General features: G+C 46.9%; 3 protein-coding genes across 3 annotated transcripts in view; all 3 read left to right on the top strand.

Annotated features, from left to right (window-relative positions):
• The window catches only part of LOC123095568 (short-chain dehydrogenase TIC 32, chloroplastic), a 4582-nt gene extending 3220 nt beyond the window's left edge, over positions 1-1362 (top strand). Inside the window, exons 6-8 of the mRNA XM_044517072.1 lie at positions 126-210; positions 310-356; positions 969-1362. Coding sequence (XP_044373007.1) covers positions 126-210; positions 310-356; positions 969-1130 — 294 coding nt within the window. The 3' untranslated portion in view covers positions 1131-1362. The remainder of the gene's footprint in view (positions 1-125; positions 211-309; positions 357-968) is intronic.
• A 1096-nt stretch (positions 1363-2458) lies between these two features.
• LOC123095567 (probable anion transporter 4, chloroplastic) lies at positions 2459-7211 on the top strand. The gene is made up of 11 exons (XM_044517070.1): positions 2459-2998; positions 3616-4181; positions 4273-4380; positions 4561-4716; positions 4930-5145; positions 5368-5577; positions 5670-5807; positions 5926-6027; positions 6103-6168; positions 6303-6387; positions 6474-7211. Exons 1-11 carry the CDS (start codon positions 2917-2919, stop codon positions 6569-6571), a joined length of 1827 nt encoding a protein of 608 aa, XP_044373005.1. The 5' UTR covers positions 2459-2916; the 3' UTR covers positions 6572-7211.
• Positions 7212-9294: 2083 nt separating this feature from the next.
• Positions 9295-18815, top strand: LOC123095566 (uncharacterized). Its single transcript, XM_044517069.1, has 16 exons — positions 9295-9916; positions 9997-10118; positions 10755-11561; positions 11691-12024; positions 12701-12866; positions 13054-13156; positions 13256-13369; positions 15389-15438; positions 15633-15821; positions 16281-16460; positions 16831-17015; positions 17135-17230; positions 17473-17518; positions 17599-17705; positions 17787-17888; positions 17996-18815. Exons 1-16 carry the CDS (start codon positions 9428-9430, stop codon positions 18626-18628), a joined length of 3723 nt encoding a protein of 1240 aa, XP_044373004.1. The 5' UTR covers positions 9295-9427; the 3' UTR covers positions 18629-18815.
• Positions 18816-19429: the final 614 nt, after the last annotated feature.

Below are 19429 nucleotides of genomic sequence, written 5' to 3'. Positions count from 1 at the left end.
GTAAGCTGAACTGTTTGCTCTTATTAACTGGTTTTCTCTGTTTTCAGTTCTTTATCAATATGATATATAGATTTGTGTTGAGCCCAAGCACGTCAAATCATGATTCAATATTTTGTCGATAACAGGAAGAGGGTGTTAACATCACTGCGAACTCTCTGCATCCTGGATCTATTATCACGAACCTTCTTCGCCACCACAGCATCATAGATGGTAAAAGAAGAAATATACTCTACTCAGCAGAAATGGAGTGCTTCTTTTGAAATCCTAAGGGCTGATTTCATCGAGTGTTTTTCCTTCCCGTATCTGCAGTCATGAGCCGGACGCTTGGTAGACTGGTGCTGAAGAACGTCCAGCAGGTGCGCTTCTTTTGTACTAGTTGTATGCTCGGTCTTGAGAGGGTCTTGTGTCCATTTTAGAGTATAACAAAAGAGACTCCATGGCTGGTGTTTACGTTAGGGAAGGAAAGGAAACAGGTGTGTTCTTCCGTGTTATAATAACGCGGCCTTGTCGTCAGCTGTTGTTATTATTGCGTCGACGACGAAATGAGCTTGCTCTGCTGCTGCTGTGCATCAACTTTGATCCGGGAAATGGCAGAATCCGCAGTTCCGGAGTATTACTAGTCTTTTTGTCCTAGGTTTGACAATGTACTTACTAGGGACCTCACCTGCACTGCACTGCACTTGGTCTGCCGCCCCTAATATATACAGTATGATATATACTTGAAGATGTACAGTGCTAGTTTATTCAGAATTTAGGGCATCTGCAAGTTGACTAGAGAAGTAGAAGAGATCCAGATCTCACTGGGTCATCATCATTTGTTAACACGCGGCTAGAAATCAATCATCACCACTTCAGTCATACCCGCACTCCCAAGCGGTGCACTCCTCCCTCCAGTCTAGATCATACAGAATTTCAGTCTCTTGCTCTTCGGCGATTTGATTTGGATTTGGATTTGGATTTTGGAATAGGGGGCTGCGACGCAGTGCTACGTGGCACTGCACCCGGGCGCCAAGGGCGTGTCGGGAAAGTACTGGAGCGACAGCAACCTGTACGAGCCGAGCGCCAAGGCCAAGGACGCGGAGCTGGGGAAGAAGCTGTGGGACTACACCCTCGACCTCGTCGCAGCCTGAAGAATACCGGACCTTGTTTGGTTTGGTTCATCGGGAGATGAAGGATATGAGAGGAACTCAAGCCAGTGGTGTAATGTGTTGAGTATGGCTATGTGGTAAAACAGATAGATAGGGAGATAATTTGTTCCATGTGGTAAATGAAGATGCAACCAAGAATTTTTGTTGGTGCGGTATGAATATGCTCTCCCTCCCCTCCCCAAGAAGAGGGACAGGGAGTGTCGTCGATACGGTATCTGGCTGTGAGATACTGGCTCCTTGCTTCTATTTTTTTTAGACAAGGATGGCTCCCTCCGTCCCAAAAAAATAAGTGTTATGAACTGAAGCCACGACACTTATTTTTGGACCGAGGGTGTACTATTTAGAACATCTTCAACTAGGTCCCTTACTCTCCCACATTTGTCTGGGCGGACACTGCCTGGGCCAAAAAACCGCGCCAACCAGACCCCGCATACCGAGCTCAAATGTTCACTCTCTCTAGCACCCCTCAAACCCAGCCCATAGGTGAGGCGGTTATGAGGCGGTCCAGACATACCCGGACGCATCCGCCACGCTGTACCGGCCCATGCCAGACCCACACCACCTCTGATCAAACCCTAGGCCTCACTCTCAACTGCTCTGTTCCACTACCTTTCCTTCCCGTCCTCTTCCTTCCCATCCGCTCCACCATGGCCGGCTTAGGCAGTGGATTGGGAGTTCGAACCCGACCCAATCGACTGTGATGCGCTCACCTATACCACGAGCCGCCTCGGTCGGGCGCCTTGAGCCGTCGGGCATCACTTGCGTGGACGCTACGGATTCCTGCCGGGACAACTGAGCTCGAACAAATTCCCTCACGGGACCAGCGAAGAGACATGCGGGCGACAAACTCCTCCTTGTCCCCGCACGAGATGAGGTCCCAGTCGGCGGATCCTGAGTTGCCGGACTCGGATCCACTGCCCGCATGTATCGGATCTAGAGTTGCGGACTGAAACTCGAGTGGATTGGCAAGTGGCTAGGGTTTCCGTCTGGATGCCTAAAGGGAGGGGATATTGGTGGGGTCAGGGTGGGCCAGCTTGGGGTGTATCTGATATGGCGGACGCGTCCTGGAGTGCCCAGGCCTCCTCATATCCGCCTCAGATATGAAGGGTTGCCGAACAGCCCGTATAAGGGTGGTTTGAAGGGTCGTGATTTCTTGATCGGTCAGTGACCAGCCTACGGGGGTGGTTCGAGGGGTTCCGGGTGTGGATGCTGTAGATTAGCATAGGACAAGGGAGGGAGGGGAGCTTTTGTCCGGTGGTTGTGCCAAGCTCGAGCCGAGACACGCACTAGTTGCCAGAAGATCCACAGTGGGCCCACTGGTCGGCGTCTTGTTGTTCATGAATACGAGGAGAGGAGGAGGAGCCCCGTGATGGACAAGGGGACACGACACGCCAGCTCCAGCTCCAGCTTTGGAGGCGGAGCAGATCGGACGGACGCGAGAGCACGCCGACGTGGAGGAAGCCTCGCCGTCCGTCGCCGTGCCGGTGCCGGTGCCGGAGGGAGATTTTACCAGATGCCCATGTGTTGAGGAGAGGTTGGAGCGGTGCGGTGAGAGAGAGTCCACTTATCCGCACGTCCACCTCTCCTTCTCCTCTCTCCCCCCTCCATGGCCATGGCTTCCTCTCTTCTTCTTCACCGGAGACACATGCTGCCTGCAGCTTCCCTGAGCTGAGCTGAGATTCCTCCTCTGGTTCCTCCCTGCAGCTTTCCCTGACCCGAGCTTGCTGCTACCTGGACTGGACGCAGGCAGGCAGGGGGCGTAGAAGCCATGGCTATGGGGGCAGTGCTCTCCTCCAGCAGAGCAGCCTTCCTCGCCTCTCCGCTCTCCTCCTCCTCCTCCTCTTCACCAGGTGCGCACCCCTTCATTACTCCCTTGGTTACTAGGAGTAGATACTGAATTTTGACAGTCAGTTTCACAGATAAAAGGTCGGTGAATCTTGCTTGTTTCCCAACTCTCTCTTCAGTAAACACTCAGTTCGGAGGATTTTCATACCAAAAACATATGAATTGGATTCCACAGGAAAATTCCCTCTAGATGCATTCAGTTTGTAGGAAACGAGTATAGGAATTTCTTTCTTATGAGTAGAGTACTACTCATTTCCTATGTTTTCGGAGGAAACTGCACGTCCACGAGGAAATGCAATTCCTAAGGATGGCAAGTGCCAACCTTATCACATTTCTATCATTGAAAAAAAAATAGTGCGCTATAGCGTGTAGAGAATTCTCTAGCTAAATTGATCGGTGTACAATGTCTCGCTAATAGCATATTTTCAGGGGCGCTGTTATTTTTTTCCCTTGATTCCTATACCACTTCTAATTCCTCCTCCGCAACCACAGATGAATGATAAATCAATGCACCTACTAGTGACACTGAGTTGTGTGTTGTTTTCCCTTCAGATGCCTTCTCCACTTCTGTTGCCTAACCTTTATGCTCAACTGCTGCCCTTTTTTTTTTACATACACACAGGAAAGCAGCAGCAGCAGCAGCATGACACCATGATGATCAAGTACTCCTCTACGTCGTCACCACACACCAGGTGGCCGGTGTGCTCCCAGCTGGTTGCCGGGCACACAAACGGCCGGCATGTCGCCAGGAGCACTGGAAAGTCAACACCACACCAATTCTCTGCCCAAATTCAGCAGCCTCAGCTCAACTCTACTCCCATGAGGCTCTGCAACAATGCAGGCCTGGTGAAGAGGAGGCTCCTGTCCAGGGTCGAGTGCTTCCTATCCTCGGACCCGGTCACCAGCGGATGGCAGAAACCCAAGAACCTCACCGGCCTCGACACCGCCGGAGTGCTGCAGCCCGAGTACAGAGCACCCGTCAGAAAGCAGCGCGGAGACTGCAGGGCTGAGCAGTACGAGATGACCGGGGCTCCAATGGGCGACGTCCCCGCCGAGGCCGCCGTCCTGGTCGGAGACGCGAATAACCCAGAGGCCATTTCTTCTCCCGCCTGGTGGCAGCAGTTCCCCAAGCGCATGACCATCGTCGTCCTCTGCTTCTTCTCATTCCTGCTCTGCAACATGGACCGTGTGAGTTCATTAGTGCTTTGTGTAACTGAACCATTTTTTCTGTTGTGACTGTTATTTGAGTACTGAGACTTAACTGACTAAACTCTGCCAGGTCAATATGAGTATCGCCATCCTTCCCATGTCAGCAGAGTTCGGCTGGAGCCCGGCAACCGTTGGTCTCATCCAGTCTTCTTTCTTTTGGGGCTACCTTCTCACTCAGGTACATTGCTATATTCGTACCCAGAGAATTTTCTCTGCATTTGTTTCTTGTCATACATCTTCTTTGCAGTCACAGATACTTGACTTTGGTTTCAGTTCCAATTAAGTGTAACTGGGCACCATCGTTGTTCATCATGTCCTAAAAAGGACTGAAAATTGATTTTGTAAACTTGCCCTGCAGATTCTTGGGGGCATTTGGGCTGACCGGTTTGGCGGCAAGGTGGTCCTTGGATTCGGGGTTGTATGGTGGTCTATTGCAACAATTCTTACACCATTCGCTGCCAAGCTCGGCCTTCCGTTCCTACTTGTCGTGCGTGCTTTCATGGGGATAGGCGAGGTAGATGTCTTCTGCTGCCACTCTTCATTACTTTATGCTATTCATCAGATGTATAGACAACATATGCCTTAAAATGGTATGGATCATCAAGTATTTTGGATATATATGAGCTTCTTAAAATTATCAGTAGCACAGACACTGTTAATAAATCAATCTCTTGTTGCAAGAAATGCCTTTTTGGCTTATTATTTCTTATATCTATTTTTTTAACAGGGTGTTGCCATGCCGGCCATGAACAACATTCTATCCAAATGGATCCCGGTTTCAGAGAGGAGCAGATCCCTTGCATTAGTGTACAGTGGAATGTACCTTGGTTCAGTTACCGGCCTGGCCTTCTCACCTTTCCTGATAAGCAAATTCGGCTGGCCTTCTGTTTTCTATGGATTTGGGTCCCTGGGAAGCATCTGGTTTACACTGTGGCAACTCAAAGTAAGATATACCAATTTTTTGCGCTCCTTTCTCACCTTCTGCCATGCGGTGCTATTTCTCAGTACACTTGCATATGTCAAAAGCACTTGCTTTGCACATAATTTAATTTAACAAGAACAGCTCTGCAAATGAGAATGCTAAACTTTTACTTGGTGACGTTCTTTTGGCTTTTAGATTCTCATCCTTGTTATTCAGCTCATTGCTGGTCTCTGTTCTAATTAGGCGCGCAGCTCTCCGAATGAAGATCCGGAAGTAACCGAGGATGAAAAGAGGCACATACTAGGTGGTAGTACCATGAAGGAGCCTGTTAGCTCCATACCATGGAAGTTAATCCTATCGAAGCCTGCAGTATGGGCTCTCATAGTATCCCATTTTTGCCACAACTGGGGAACATTCATCCTCCTAACGTGGATGCCCACGTACTACAATCAGGTAATTTAGTAGCGCAAAAATGTTATCATTGCTCGTATATCAGACAATGGACACCATGTCATTGCTATACTTGCCGAACGGGTTTTATGCAGGTTCTGAAGTTTAATCTAACGGAGTCCGGGCTTCTGTGCGTCTTGCCGTGGCTGACAATGGCCGTGTTTGCAAACGTTGGTGGCTGGATAGCTGACACACTCGTTGCGAGAGGGGTATCGATAACAAATGTTCGCAAGGTAAGTTCATTTTCAGTACCTTGTTATTTCCTCTGTAAAAAAATTTTGTTTGTGGGCAAAAGTTCGTTCTGCGCATAGTTGCCAATCTTGACATACTTGGCAACCTGTTTCTGTGCAGATCATGCAATCCATCGGTTTTCTTGGACCAGCCTTGTTCCTGACACTGCTGAGCAAAGTCCGTACACCGGCCATGGCCGTGCTGTGTATGGCATGCAGTCAGGTTTGCACTTCTGATACACAAATAAATCATGTGCTATAACTGCTTGCTGATATTTTTTTATACATCTTTTGGTAGGGGAGTGATGCTTTTTCACAGTCTGGGCTGTACTCGAACCACCAGGATATAGGACCGCGCTACGCGGTAATGTCCTCGTCTGAATCATCACTGTTCTTGTGTTCACTACTAGTTCAGATAATAAACTGGCTATTAGTTGCTCGTTTGGGCTTGCGGTCCGATGGATGCGTCTGACTAGACAGTGTCCCGCAAATTTGCAGGGTGTGCTTCTTGGGCTGTCGAACACCGCCGGCGTGCTTGCAGGAGTTTTTGGTACTGCTGCCACTGGCTACATTCTTCAGAAAGGTAAAACCCCGCTTTTCCTTTTACGGGGAATATGCAACGTGTATGAACTATATTTGCTAACTTCCTACTGTATTTACCGCTTGCAGGCTCTTGGGACAGTGTGTTTCAGGTGGCTGTTCTGCTGTACATAGTAGGGACAGTGGTGTGGAACGTCTTTTCGACCGGAGAGAGGATCCTCGAATAAGCCGTGGGACGCACGATCCCATGCGCCGCTATATGAAAAAAAATAGCTGATTTTTGCTGATGTCTGTCTTTTTGGTGTACACACGAAGTAAACCAGAGCGAGAGATACCCTATGAAAAAACTCTCGTTTTTTAGCAAGAGATACAGTAGCTGCATTTGATGTTCGGGCTGTGGAAAGAGTGAAGATCACACCGAAGAGCCGCACTTGATGTTTACGCTGGGTTAAATTTCTGCTGTGAAAGTCAAGATGCTAGGCTTGGGACCAAAGAATTCTCTGAATCTGAAAGCGGCTGCTGCACGGAGGGAATTAGCACCTGTTTGTTCCTGGAGGAAGTCCAAGACTCCAAGCTACTTTCCAATATTCCAGCTTGTTCCTGCACCAACTAAAGAATTCCACATGGTTGTTCTATTTTTTCGGACGAAAGCGATGTTTTAACCATGTTTGCAGCTGCTGCCAAATTCATGTGGTAGTATTACACAAGCATTTTTGGGACAACAATGTTATTTTTTATGTTGCGATATTTGTTGTTACTATTGCTGTTTCGCTTGTCATGTAGTATGACGACTATTATCACATGACAATGACTTTATTTTTGCAATGTTTAAAGCATATTGGCGTATCTAAACGCCGACTTGGTGAATTATCGTATGGTAATCCTTTGGTTAGAACTGTTTTTTTTCCTCCTTAGAGGTTTGTCTCAAAGTAGTGACTGGTGATGATTCCGGAAATATTGGTAATTCTGCCTGTCCACGTAACCGCCATCTTTGAAAATAGTTGAACATGCAAAGTTCTGAAAATAATAGGTCAAACCCTTGGTGTACATGAGGAAGAATGATAGTATTGCAAATTTACAACTGTTGTATATTGTCCTTTTACTTTCCTTTTTCTATTTTTTTCATTGTGACCAGACTTCTTGCCCACCGACAGCGCGAATGCGTTTTGCAATGAAAATGGTATAGAACTGGTATGATATCGTAGGAGAAACCTTCTAATTTATGAAGATGTCAATGTGGACACAAGACGCAACATAAAATGTTTTTGTTAACTTTGCTGATAAAAGGAAAACAATATAATTCATTTTGTAATATTTTGGTTCCCCTCAATATGATTATTACGAAGAAAAGAAAAGGTGAAGTGGGGGAAGAAAAGATAAACCCTGCTTGCACCCAACCTCTCCAACCAATCATATGATAAAACTAGTCTCTTTTTCGTTAGAGGTCGGCCTCAAACTAGCGACTGCTTGCCTACACCGCCACCATCTATGGCTGAAAATAGTTGATTAAGCAAAGTTGCTATTAAAGTATGCCAAATCCATGGTGTACACGAGGAGAAATAGTATTGCAACTGTTGTATATAGTCCTTTCACTATACACACTTTCCCTTTTCATGCGAGAACAATTATTGCCCGCCGACGACGTAGATGCAATTTGCAACGGAAACGGTCTAGAATTGGTATAATATTAGTAATGTAGGAAGACCAGACGTTCCTTTGCACGTGGATGCTTTGAACTCAGCTGGGATCCGGTTGTGAGGTCTATGGAACACGTCGTTTTTTTTTTCCATCCAGGATAGTGGGACCCAATCGTGAGTACACATTTTTCAGTAGTTTTATTCTAGGGAGCCATTTCGCAGGGAGTAATAAACCGCTTGGTTAACTATCGACTAATTGCGTAATTGGTGTCTCTTAAAAGTTTCTATTCGCAAAGAAAGAGTAATTGTTTCTCCCTTGCAATCTTGTCTATGAAGATGCCAATGTGAACAATCGGAGGAAATGATAATGCATTTTCAGAAGATATAAAGGAAGATATCTTGTAATATGGATCGAAGGTAGTAATTCATTTCGCAACATTTAAGTTTCCCTCATTAATTCTATTTTTTGAATAATCATTCCATATACAAAGAAAAAAAAGAAGGAAAAGGAAGACCATATATATTAAAACTATTGTCTTTTTTCTTGCCATTCTCAAACTAATGACTGGTGGCCTACATCACCACCATCTGTGTATAAAAGTAGTCGAATAAGCAATGTTGCGAGTAAAGGTCAAATCCTTGGTGTACATAAGGAGAAAATAGTATTGCAACCGCCGTATATAGTATTTTCACTATACTCTTCATTTTCCGGTCAGAATAGTTCTTGCCCATCGATGACGTAAATGCAATTTGAAACATAAAAGGTTTATGAGGCAGCAGCAGCAGCAACAGCAGCAACAACAACAACAACAACAACAACAACAACAACAACAACAACAATATAGTAGAAATATTCTATGTCATTATACATCGAATGATCACCGTTTGATTGCACACAGATGCTTTGAACTCTGTTATTCCGTTACGCGAGGCGGTGGGATGAGGCCATGAGATCTACAAACACATCATATTTTCATCTTCTGGTGTGCCGGGACCCGGCCATGGGTAATTTTTTTGTAGCTTTTCTTATAGTTTTTTAAGATGTAGTTTCTGTTATAGTGGGTGGAGGCATTTTGTAGCGAGGGGCTACCTACCAGGTAGCTAATCGAGTAATCGGTCCCTTCCTTACAATCTTGTCTCAGAAGATGTCAATGTGGACAACGAGAGAAAACAATAATGAATTTTGTTTCCGCAAACATAAATGGCAACCAATAATGGATTTAGCAATATTTTAGGTTTCCCTCCACATTGCCATTTCTTTTTTGAATGAATCATTATTGCATATACCAAGGAAAGGAAATGAAAAGGAGAGGGGAGAAAAATCGTGTCTTTAGCTAATCTCTCCGGCCAACCAAAATCGTCTCCACCTTGACTTGCTTCGACTCCACCTCCGTTGGTTGCCTCCGTCCCCTCCGACCAAACCCCAATGCCTCGCCGCGGCCGGCGATGGCCGACGCCCCGCCGTCCGTGACCGCGCCGCGCCGACGCCCCCGCAGAGAGCCGTCGGAGCCCCGGAGCGAGAGCGACTGGGAGGAGGGATCCAGCAGCAGGGAGGGCTCCCCGGGCGCCGACAGCGCCGACGGAGACGCCGTGCGCCGCGCCGCGCGCCGCTGGAGCCACGACCGGGCCGCGCGGATCTCGGCCACGCCCGCCGACGCCGGCTGGTGGCTCGGCGAGATCGAGCGCGACCGCGTGCGCCTCGTCCGGGACTGGGTCCAGGTCCAGATGGAGGCCGCGCGCGACCGCGACCAGGGCGGCGCCGACGGTGGCGACCCGCCGCACCCGCCCCCGTCCCCCGCCGCCGGCCCCCGGATCCGCGGCCGCCAGGCGAGGCTCGAGCTCGTCATGCGCCTCGCCGCCGACCGCCACGCCGAGCTCCAGCGCCTATCCCTGCGCCGCGCCGTCTCCGCCTTCCCCCACCGCAACCGAATCCACGTGCGTCGCCACATCAGCACACTGTTCCATTAGCTGTAGCACGATTGCTCATTTCTTACTAGAGATTTTTCCAACCACAGGCGCTGCTCCGGGGAAGATTTCTGCGGAACGGCGGCTTGCCGGAGGAGGAGCGGAGGCAGCCGTCGGTGGCCGCCAGGGAGCTCGGGCAGCTCCGGCAGCGCCATCCCGTCTCCGGCCTCAGGTCAGCAAGCTCGCATCTTTATCCTTGCTGCTGCTGCTGCTGCTGCCCATGCTTAGTGGATAATAATAGCAGCATTCCATTTATTTTCCTGGAAAGGATTTATGCAAGCGAAATTATTGATTTTTGGACTACTAATTGATGGGTCATTGTCGGAACATCCTGATTCTGTTGCTTTGGTTGGAGGAGGTCCATCTTATGCATGGAGTGCCCATGCCATGCATGATTCTTAGTGGTTAGTTGTACTGATGCTGATATCGCTACAGTTCGATCATTTTGTTTACGCCCCATTTTGCTGATATTTGTCTCAATCAACATATGATGGTCAGAGTAATGATGCTTATATGATGCCCAAATGAATGACAAGGTTCCAATAACGGAGCAATCGATGATGTTAAGCAAGCATTTACTCGCTAAACTCACAAATTTTGTTTTTGTCCTGGTTCATGTTGAAATTAATATAGTAGTTACCTCAAGATACAATCTTAATGAAGTGTGTAAATTTTTGTCTTTGTCTCATGTGAAAGGTTGTAATATTTCGGGCGAGTTGGGGACCGATTTGGCCGTTGCACTTATAATGTACTTGCATGAATGTTTTACTGTGAACTAAATAATAACTAGAGAAGCGTTCCCCTTCAGATTGGAGAATCTCGTACGAGGTCAAGCAGCTACCCGGTCGGATTCATCTTCAGCTCAGACTGTTGAGCTCTCCACCATTGACCATTCTGAATCAAGCCGTACTGCTTCTTCTGAAGATACCCAGGACACACGTCAACAGGCAAACGATAATGTTGGTCTTCAGCGAATTGGAGATGCAGCAACAGGGTCAGATTATGGAAGCAATGCTCCTAGTATTGCCGAAGGATTGTCCGAACCTCATAGTCAGGAGGAGGGTTGGCAGGAAGATTTGGAGGTGGTGGAGAGAAGAAGAGACTGGGATCAGTTTTCCCATGCTATTACTACTACCGGAGAGGGATCTGGCAGAAACTGGATTGAAAGTGCGGACAGCAGTTCATCATCGTCTGATGAGAGGACAACAGAGGCCGGAGATCATCAAGGGGCCTCGTATCTTCTGGAAACAAGTGATGAGTCTACAATTAGTGATAATAATCTTCCTGAAGCACATGAAGAGCAGATTGACAGTAACCATCTCCCCGAAGCGCTTGAAGGCAATAATCATCTCCAAGAAGCGCGTGGAGAGTGGAACAGGGAGGGTAACGATCCCGCAGAAGTGCGTGACGAGTGGCACAGTGACGGTCATTTTCCAGAAGTAAATGAAGTGTGGCACGACGACGATGAGTCCAATGGGAGTGCGCATAACTGGCATGACGATCATTCAGAGCAACCCGCTGACCAGGAGTCTACGCTTATCAGAAGAGTTAATACATTTACCCCTGGTGATGACGATAATGTCTACAGCACAGAACTAAGGGAGCTTCTAAGCAGGTTTTTCTTTCTTTCTTTCTTTCTTTCTTGCACTAAGAGAAGCTCAGCACCAAAAGCGGCTTATTATTCAGTACGTACGTATGTAATCTAAATTAACGCTGATATATACATTGCTCAATAATTCTGCAGAAGGAGCGTTTCTAATCTTCTTGATAGCGCTTTCCGTGAAAACCTAGACCGGCTTATCCGGTCGTACGTTGAACGGCAAGGTCGTGGTCCTCTCTCTTTGAATCTGCAAGGAACACCTGCGGTAGCAGCAGCAACCCCTGACCCGCAGGAGCAAGATCAAGAAGAGCAGCGGCATGGAGATGACGACGAGGAACAGCAACTTCTTCGTGATGCTGCAAATGTTAGGCCCCGCTTAGTGATTCCACCTCCACCTATGCCTCCTCGTCAACCGCTTTGGCATTCGGAGTTGCATCATAACAACTGGATGAGACAGAACATAAACCGTTCCGATATCGTGAGCTATTCTCTTTGACATTCTTATTACTACACGCAGTTTTATTCACTTTTTAATTTTTTTGCTGCATTAGAAAATGTGGTAAAAGGGGGAAGTTCCAACTATCCCAAAGACCAATTTGTTAGGAAGAGGAGATATAATGTATCCACCCCACCCCACCCCACCCCACCCCACCCCCTCATGCCCGACTTGGGCGGAGATAAATGATTGGGAGAAATGCGGGGACTGAGACTTAGGTAGAAGTGAGGCACCTGCGGAGGCTCTGCCTCGAACATGGGTGGGCGAGCTCACAGGCGTGCGGTCTAGCCAACCGAGCCCTGCTCGGTTCTTGTTTGCATTAATTTGGACTGTTTTATTTGTTGGCATTTAAAAACGTGGTTAAAGGGGGAAGTTCCCTCCCTTGACTGTACATTTTGTTTAGGTAGAAACAAGGCACCTGCAGAGGCTGCGCCTTGGACGCGGGTGGGCGAGCTTACAGGCATGCGCTCTAGTCAGCCGAGCACCGCTCGGTTCTTGTTTGCTTTAATTTGGACTATTTTGTTATAGATAATTGGATTTACAATAACTTCCCTTCTTTGTAAGATTGATGGGAGAACATTTTAAGTTTTTTAGGGAAGTTTTGCAGGCTATATATCAAAAGCTAAAGCCATATGTTTCTTCTGGTTTGCTTCTGCAGGAATGGGAGGCTATTAATGATTTGAGGGCCGATATGGCTAGACTTCAGCAAGGTATGGGTCATATGCAAAGGATGTTGGAAGCTTGCATGGATATGCAGCTTGAGTTACAACGTTCTGTGAGGCAGGAAGTTTCCGCGGCCTTGAATCGCTTCATCGGGGAGCAAGGTTAGTAACTCTTGTTTTCACATAAACTCGTATGGTGGATCCTGTGCTAATTTAGAAAGGAAGACAGGCCTGGGCATGCTTGGTCTCACCTTCAAAAAATTTAGCCTTGGTGTAGAGCTTTGCCCTTTTTCTTTTTTCTTGTGCTTATATGATTGTACCCTGAATGTCGATGTATTTTGTGTCTCAGGGGAACCCAAGGAGACCATCGACGATGGATCGAAATGGATGAATGTGAGGAAAGGCACTTGCTGTGTATGCTGTGATACTCCGATCGACTCTCTTCTGTACAGGTTGGTTCTCTATCCATTATTAAAATAAAAGCTGTCAAAACATATGATTGCCTATTATTACCAAGTAGTGCTGAGCATGATTTTTCGTGGGTGGTGCAGATGTGGGCACATGTGCACGTGCTCGAAATGCGCGAACGAGTTGGTTCGAAGCGGAGGGAAGTGTCCGCTGTGCCGCGCACCCATTATTGAGGTGATCCGAGCTTACTTCATCATGTAACTAGATGGTACGTAGAATATACAAGGAGGAAAGGAGGAAGAAAGGCGATGGAAGCTTTCTCTTGCAGCAAAGGATAATATAACCTGGACTATGATATGATGATGATTGTTCGATTTTTTTGGACACATTGGTTGGTTGGTTGGTTGGTTGGTGTGGGTGTGTGTATAATCCTTGGTCTCGCCAATGTGTCGGTTTCCCCCCCTCCTCTGATGTAGTGTAAGTATATGTGTTTCTTGGGTGGTCTTCACTGATTTATTCATGGGTTTTTTCTTCTTCTTACAAACAAAGTTGACCTGGTGAGATTGCTCAGCCCTCTCGAAACAATGATGCCTTACATAACATCGTCCTAATAATCGTGCTGAAATGAAATGAAATTCATATTTGTCCTATAACCACGCTTTGTTTTGATGAATAAGATTCTTCGTTGTATGACTCGATAATAAGAGGTGGCATTACATTTTCACAGGAGGATCAGTTTACTTGTTTGTTTATAAAATATATGAAACCATTTGAATCTTTTTAATATGTTCTACTTCCTCTGTAAAGAAATATAAGAGCGTTTAGATCACCAAAGTAGTGATCTAAACGCTGCATAAAAGTTTCTTTTTTCTGTGACAACCACAATATGGACCTAATCTTCCATGTGGTGTCATATATGGTCCTTAATTGAAATTTTCCTGTGTGTTTTGTGGCAACTGCTCCAATTATTCAAGGAAAGTTCTGGTGTCATGTACACATTTCCATGATTTTAGTTCTCTGTATGATTCAAAATGCTCCATTTCTATTTCTGTGTTTTTCAAATCATGTGAGAGCCAAAGATGCCGTTGGATTATAAATTAGGAGGAGGCCATTTGAGGCGATTTTAAATGATTTTGCAGTTGTGTGGTACAAGAGCAAGTCCAAGCGGCGTCCTCCAGTGGCGTCCTCCATGGCACACCCAGAATTTTGGGGATTTTGTTTTACCATGTAAAAATTAGCTGATTTTCAAGGCCCACCCAAACTAATTGAAATATACCTCATTTTTTTTTCTTTCTAAAGTGTGCACACCCTCCATTTTGTGTCTAGGTCCGCAAGTGCCGTCCTCTCCCGCACTTCAAATTTTAAACCCAATCTGCTCCAACCGCTATGACCAAAATCACAGCTCCAACTGCAACCCGATCCCGCTTTGCGAAAAGACGGACCCGCGGGATCTCCTCCGCCGCTCGGCTTTCACCTAGACCTCAATAGATTCTTTGGAGAAACCAACCCCCGCTGGATGCCTCCTTCCCGTGGCCGCCCAAAACTCACCCTGGCTCTCTTATAGTTCTAGGCAAAGATATGCGACCCTCGTTTTTTTCCTGGCCGCGTGGTCAGAGTCTAGAGGGCGGCATGCGCAAAACTACCCTTCTCACGCATATATAAGCTAGACAAAATATAGCCGTTACAAAATACGACCGTCGCCGTTGGGAAGCACAATGGTTGAAGATATAGCTGCGGTTCGAAAATATAGCAACTGCAGCTTCAATGGCCCCGTAAAAATTCGGCGAATCCGTTGCATCTTTTGAGACGACTCAAATTTGGTGGTAGACTGGTAGTAGTAGAAGAATTTGAGAAGTCAAATTTGAAGAGTTTTTATTTTTAGGGTAAAATTTGAAGAGTTGGTTGGACACCTCACGGCTATAATAACTTCCTCTCTTCGGCCTCAGCATCTCCTGCCTCTGCCAAGCGGGCCCCACCCCTCGGTGACCGACGGGCAGTAAAAGAAAAAAAAAAAGCGAGGCCCCAGCTTCACTTCCAGGCAGCACACGAATGGAGTGGCGAGCCATGGCGACTCCTGCCGCCGCTTCGCCGCCGCCGCCGCCGCCATTCTCCGACGCGACTTCCTACTCCGACACCGACTCCGGCGGGTTCGTATTCCTGTACCTTCCTTCCTTCGACTCCGACGCCGACGGTCCTCGGACGAGTCGTTCCCCTTCCACGCCCGTAGATAGATTAGATTAGAAATAGATAGATCTCTGATGCGTCTACGGCTGCAGGTCCGGCGACAGCGAGGAGGAGGCATCTTCGATGGTGTGGGATTCACAAGGTACCTACTTTTTCCCTCCCTCCCTCCCCGCCACAATCTTCTCTACCTAATGGGATTCCTGCCTTTATGTATGGGGCTAAAATTTAGTTTAACTTCATAATATCAATCACTCATTCTTCTTTAGATAAGATAAGATGATGCAAAATTTACTAGTTGATGGTTGGATGATGCATTTTTTGTCTGTTCCTGCGCAGATTTACGCGGCCGCGCGGAGCATAACGAGGAGCAGCTGCTGGCCGCGATGTCGGTCGATCCTGGCCGTTTTCCGGCTCTCAACGATCTGCTCCTCGAGGTGTATGCCGTGCTGCGCCCCAAGCCCACCGACTACGAGCAGCGGAACGCCTTGGTTGATGTCTTCAGCAAGATGGCAACTAGGATCTTTGGTACTGAGAGATGATATGGTTTACCTTTCTTACGGATAATGTAGTCACTGAACTGAATAGCATGTTGAACTTGGCTCGCAGAAAAGAGAAAGATAATGCCATCATAAATTTTACTCTCTTCCAATAATAGTATTCGTCATCGGTTATACTCTTTGTATTTGAGTTTTTTTCGAATACTCTCGTTTACTCGTTACTCTAATTTGCCTATAGCGCTTGTCACTGTTAGAAAGAAAGGTGCATAAGCACAGTTTATATGGTGCTGTTAAGCAAATACGGAGTAGATAATGTCACAGGCTCGAATTTTAAATATTCTAGGGTGACATCACCACAGACCGATAAATTGATATCGATATGTTCCACCATATAGTTTAACAGGTGGTGTTCTGATTATTGCTTGCCCATTTGTCTCTTGAATGCATGCATGCCGATTTGACCTCCCCTCTTAACAAACCATTGCAGGTAACGACAATGGGTTTCCAGTCGTGCAAGCATTTGGGTCATTCACAATGGATTTGTTTACTCCTAAAAGTGACCTGGATCTCTCTGTCAACTTCAGTGCGGAGATCGAGGATCAGTGTCCTCGCAAGAAAAAGATGAAAGTTGTCAGGAAATTCGCCAAAGTTCTGTACTCCCTTCAAAGTAACTACTTCCATGAGCTGAACATTTTCACACTAGTCTCCTGGACTGCGTCCATTGATCGGTTATAAACTTTCAAGCTCTTCACTCTGCAGTCTTGTGTGGTTTTATCTTCATCAACGCAAGTATCACCCACTCTTATTGAGAAAAGAACTTGATACTGAAAACTCTGTAGAATGCTTATATGTACGTACCAAATCTTCAAGTGGCCTCAAAATCTCATAAAAGGGGGGAAACAAAAGGACATGGCAATTGTAATTACAGTTTGGGGCTTGACAACATAGCTTGTTTTTGGTCGTACCATGTTACCATAGTTTGTTCAGAGTTCTGTCGAGTATAGATAAAGGAAACAACCTTATATTCTCAATTTCAGGGGACGGGATTTACTGTGGAGTTTTACCGGTTGTAAGTGCTAAGGTGCCTATTGTGAATGTTATTGATCGGGGAACTGGCATCGAGTGCGATGTTACGGTTGAAAACAAAGATGGCATGACAAGATCGATGATCATCAAATTGATTTCTTCACTTGATGAAAGGTTTCAGATACTAAGTTACTTGGTAATGTATCTTCATTTGATCATTTTCCTAGGTGGTGTAACATACCAATGGTTGTTGGTTATTCTGAAGCTATGTGACAACAGTAACTCTTGGTCTTGCCTTTTCTGTTTATGCTGTAGGTTAAGACCTGGGCTAAGATACATGATGTGAATAGCCCGACAGCGCAGACAATGAGCTCGATGTCAATCATTTCCTTGGTTGCTTTCCATCTGCAGGTACCAAGAATGTATTGATTTTATTTAGGTTCTATTATTACTTCACAGGTAATAAAACCCCCAGTCTCTGGTTTGTTTTGACTCGTGACTATTGACAAGTCACCGCATATCTGGACTTAGATTTCCTTTTCCTAACATCTTAGTGAGTAGTAGCTCAGCAGTCTAGGCATTTAATATTATTTTGATTTGTTTATCTGATTAGAAGTTGAATATCCTTACTGCTTTTACAATGGGCAGCGCAGACCCGCCATCCTCCAATATTGCCCGCGTTCTCTGCCTTGTTAAAAGGTTTGTGTTCTCACCTTTTCTTCTGCTGCTGTTACCCAGAAAGGATGATGAGATAACTATCTTGTTTTGGCCCCTTGCAGATGGTTCAGATTTCGCAAGTGTTGAGAAGAACATCTCGCTCTTTAAGGGGTTTGGGAGCGCAAATAAAGAATCGGTAGCTGAACTTTTTGTAACACTAATGAGTAAGGTGAGTACCTTACAACAACACATTTACTTCAATTATTATTTTGGATCATATGTCGCCTGACCTTGACCTTGTGTCGTGCAGCTACTATCAGTGGAGAGTTTATGGGAGCATGGGCTCTGTGCTAGCAATTTCGAAGCATCGTGGATCTCCAAGACCTGGAAGAAAGGGGTTGGTAATCTAAGTGTAGGTGTTCTGCACGTTGACTAGTACTACTAACAATAGGTAACAGAATGCCAGCCAGACTCATTGTGCCCATTATTATTGTTTCTCTGGTCCTTCTCACCATATAGGTTGAAGACTTCTTGGACCGGTCGCAGAACTTTGCGAGGGCGGTGGGGAAGACGCAGATGCAGAAGATCTGCACATGCCTTGTAGTTTGCGCTTCAAACCTGACAGATTTCATGAAGGGCCACATGGACGTGTCGAATCTCAAGACCCGTCTGTTTGGGCGCCTGAACCCCGACGATCTGGTCAGCAGGCCTCGTCCGAGACGCGGCAAGAGGAACCTTAGCCCGGAGGGCAGACGCGGGATCCAACAAGAGAGGACAAAGCGTGCTGCGCGCCATGAGGCACCGGCGCACCAAGTTAATGCTACGCCCAGCACTGCTCGTGTTGCCACCGTTCGACATTGTCGATTCCCGGGCATCCAGTCTAGTGGTGCTCAGTTTGCATGCAAGCCATGGTGGCCCTTTAGGATCGTCCCTTCAGGATTCGGCTATGGGATATCGGTTCGGTTGCCTCCGAGAGCCCCCCACCCTGGCCCGGGAATATTGGGGCGAGCCCCGGGTGATCTGATAACATCGAATAGTGGAATTCAGCTACCTAATCAAGGCTCACTTCTCCCGAGGCCATTGCGGGAAAGGTCTGACGGCATGCGTCGCACGGGCAGCGGCGGGGACGAGCAGCTCCATCCAGCACCATGAGCGGAGGGACGGCGGAGTTCTTCATATTCGCTTGCTGGTCTAGGAATGGAAGTTTTAGCTTGCTGTTGTTTGCACATATGCTTTTAGAGCTGTGCTGACTGCCAAGACTGTATTGATGTATCCTTGGGCCTCATTGTAAATGCCTTTTGGTTGAAGAAAAACTGAAGAACATCAATTTTTTGGGGTCTTTTTGGGCTGCGCCTAGTGTTTAGATGAGGGAATGTGGCGAGTTGGCGACTATAAGTGACATTTTCGAAGCGGGATGATAAGGTTTTGGCCAGCCCATGTGTATTTGGAGACCCAGATGCTATAGGATTCGCGGGTTTTGGGTGCGGGTAGTACTGGAACAGGGTTGCACCCGCGAAACCCGGTGGGTTTTAATTTTTACCAAGCAGCAACCCCACGGGGATAGAAATTGGCTTATCCCTGTTTCCTAATAGGGTAAAAACCTGAGCTTCCTAGGAAATTGCCATGTCTATCCCTGCATACCGCTGCTGCCGATCCTCCTCTTTGGGCGCGTACTCCAGCGTCCACGTGGATCTTAGCAAAATTCTCCGAAGGAGCCCTTGGCCGAGTGATGGTTCCTGCATGCACATTGGCCGCCCTCTGCTGTACTGGCTTCTCCGCCCGCAACAACATTTAAGTCTGCAATGAAGCGAGTTATGAAAGATTGTATTGCATGTGGGGAATAAAATATAGCTTCATGGATGGCTTTCCTCCTGGAAGACCAAATTGCCCATGGAGTAACTGCAGTAAGAACGAACTGCTCATGTGATAATGATTCTAGTAGTGAGAGGAGCC

Source organism: Triticum aestivum, chromosome 4D (assembly GCF_018294505.1).
Source record: "Triticum aestivum cultivar Chinese Spring chromosome 4D, IWGSC CS RefSeq v2.1, whole genome shotgun sequence".
In the NCBI taxonomy this organism is placed as follows: domain Eukaryota; kingdom Viridiplantae; phylum Streptophyta; class Magnoliopsida; order Poales; family Poaceae; genus Triticum; species Triticum aestivum.
This window is presented reverse-complemented; position numbering and strand designations above follow the sequence as displayed.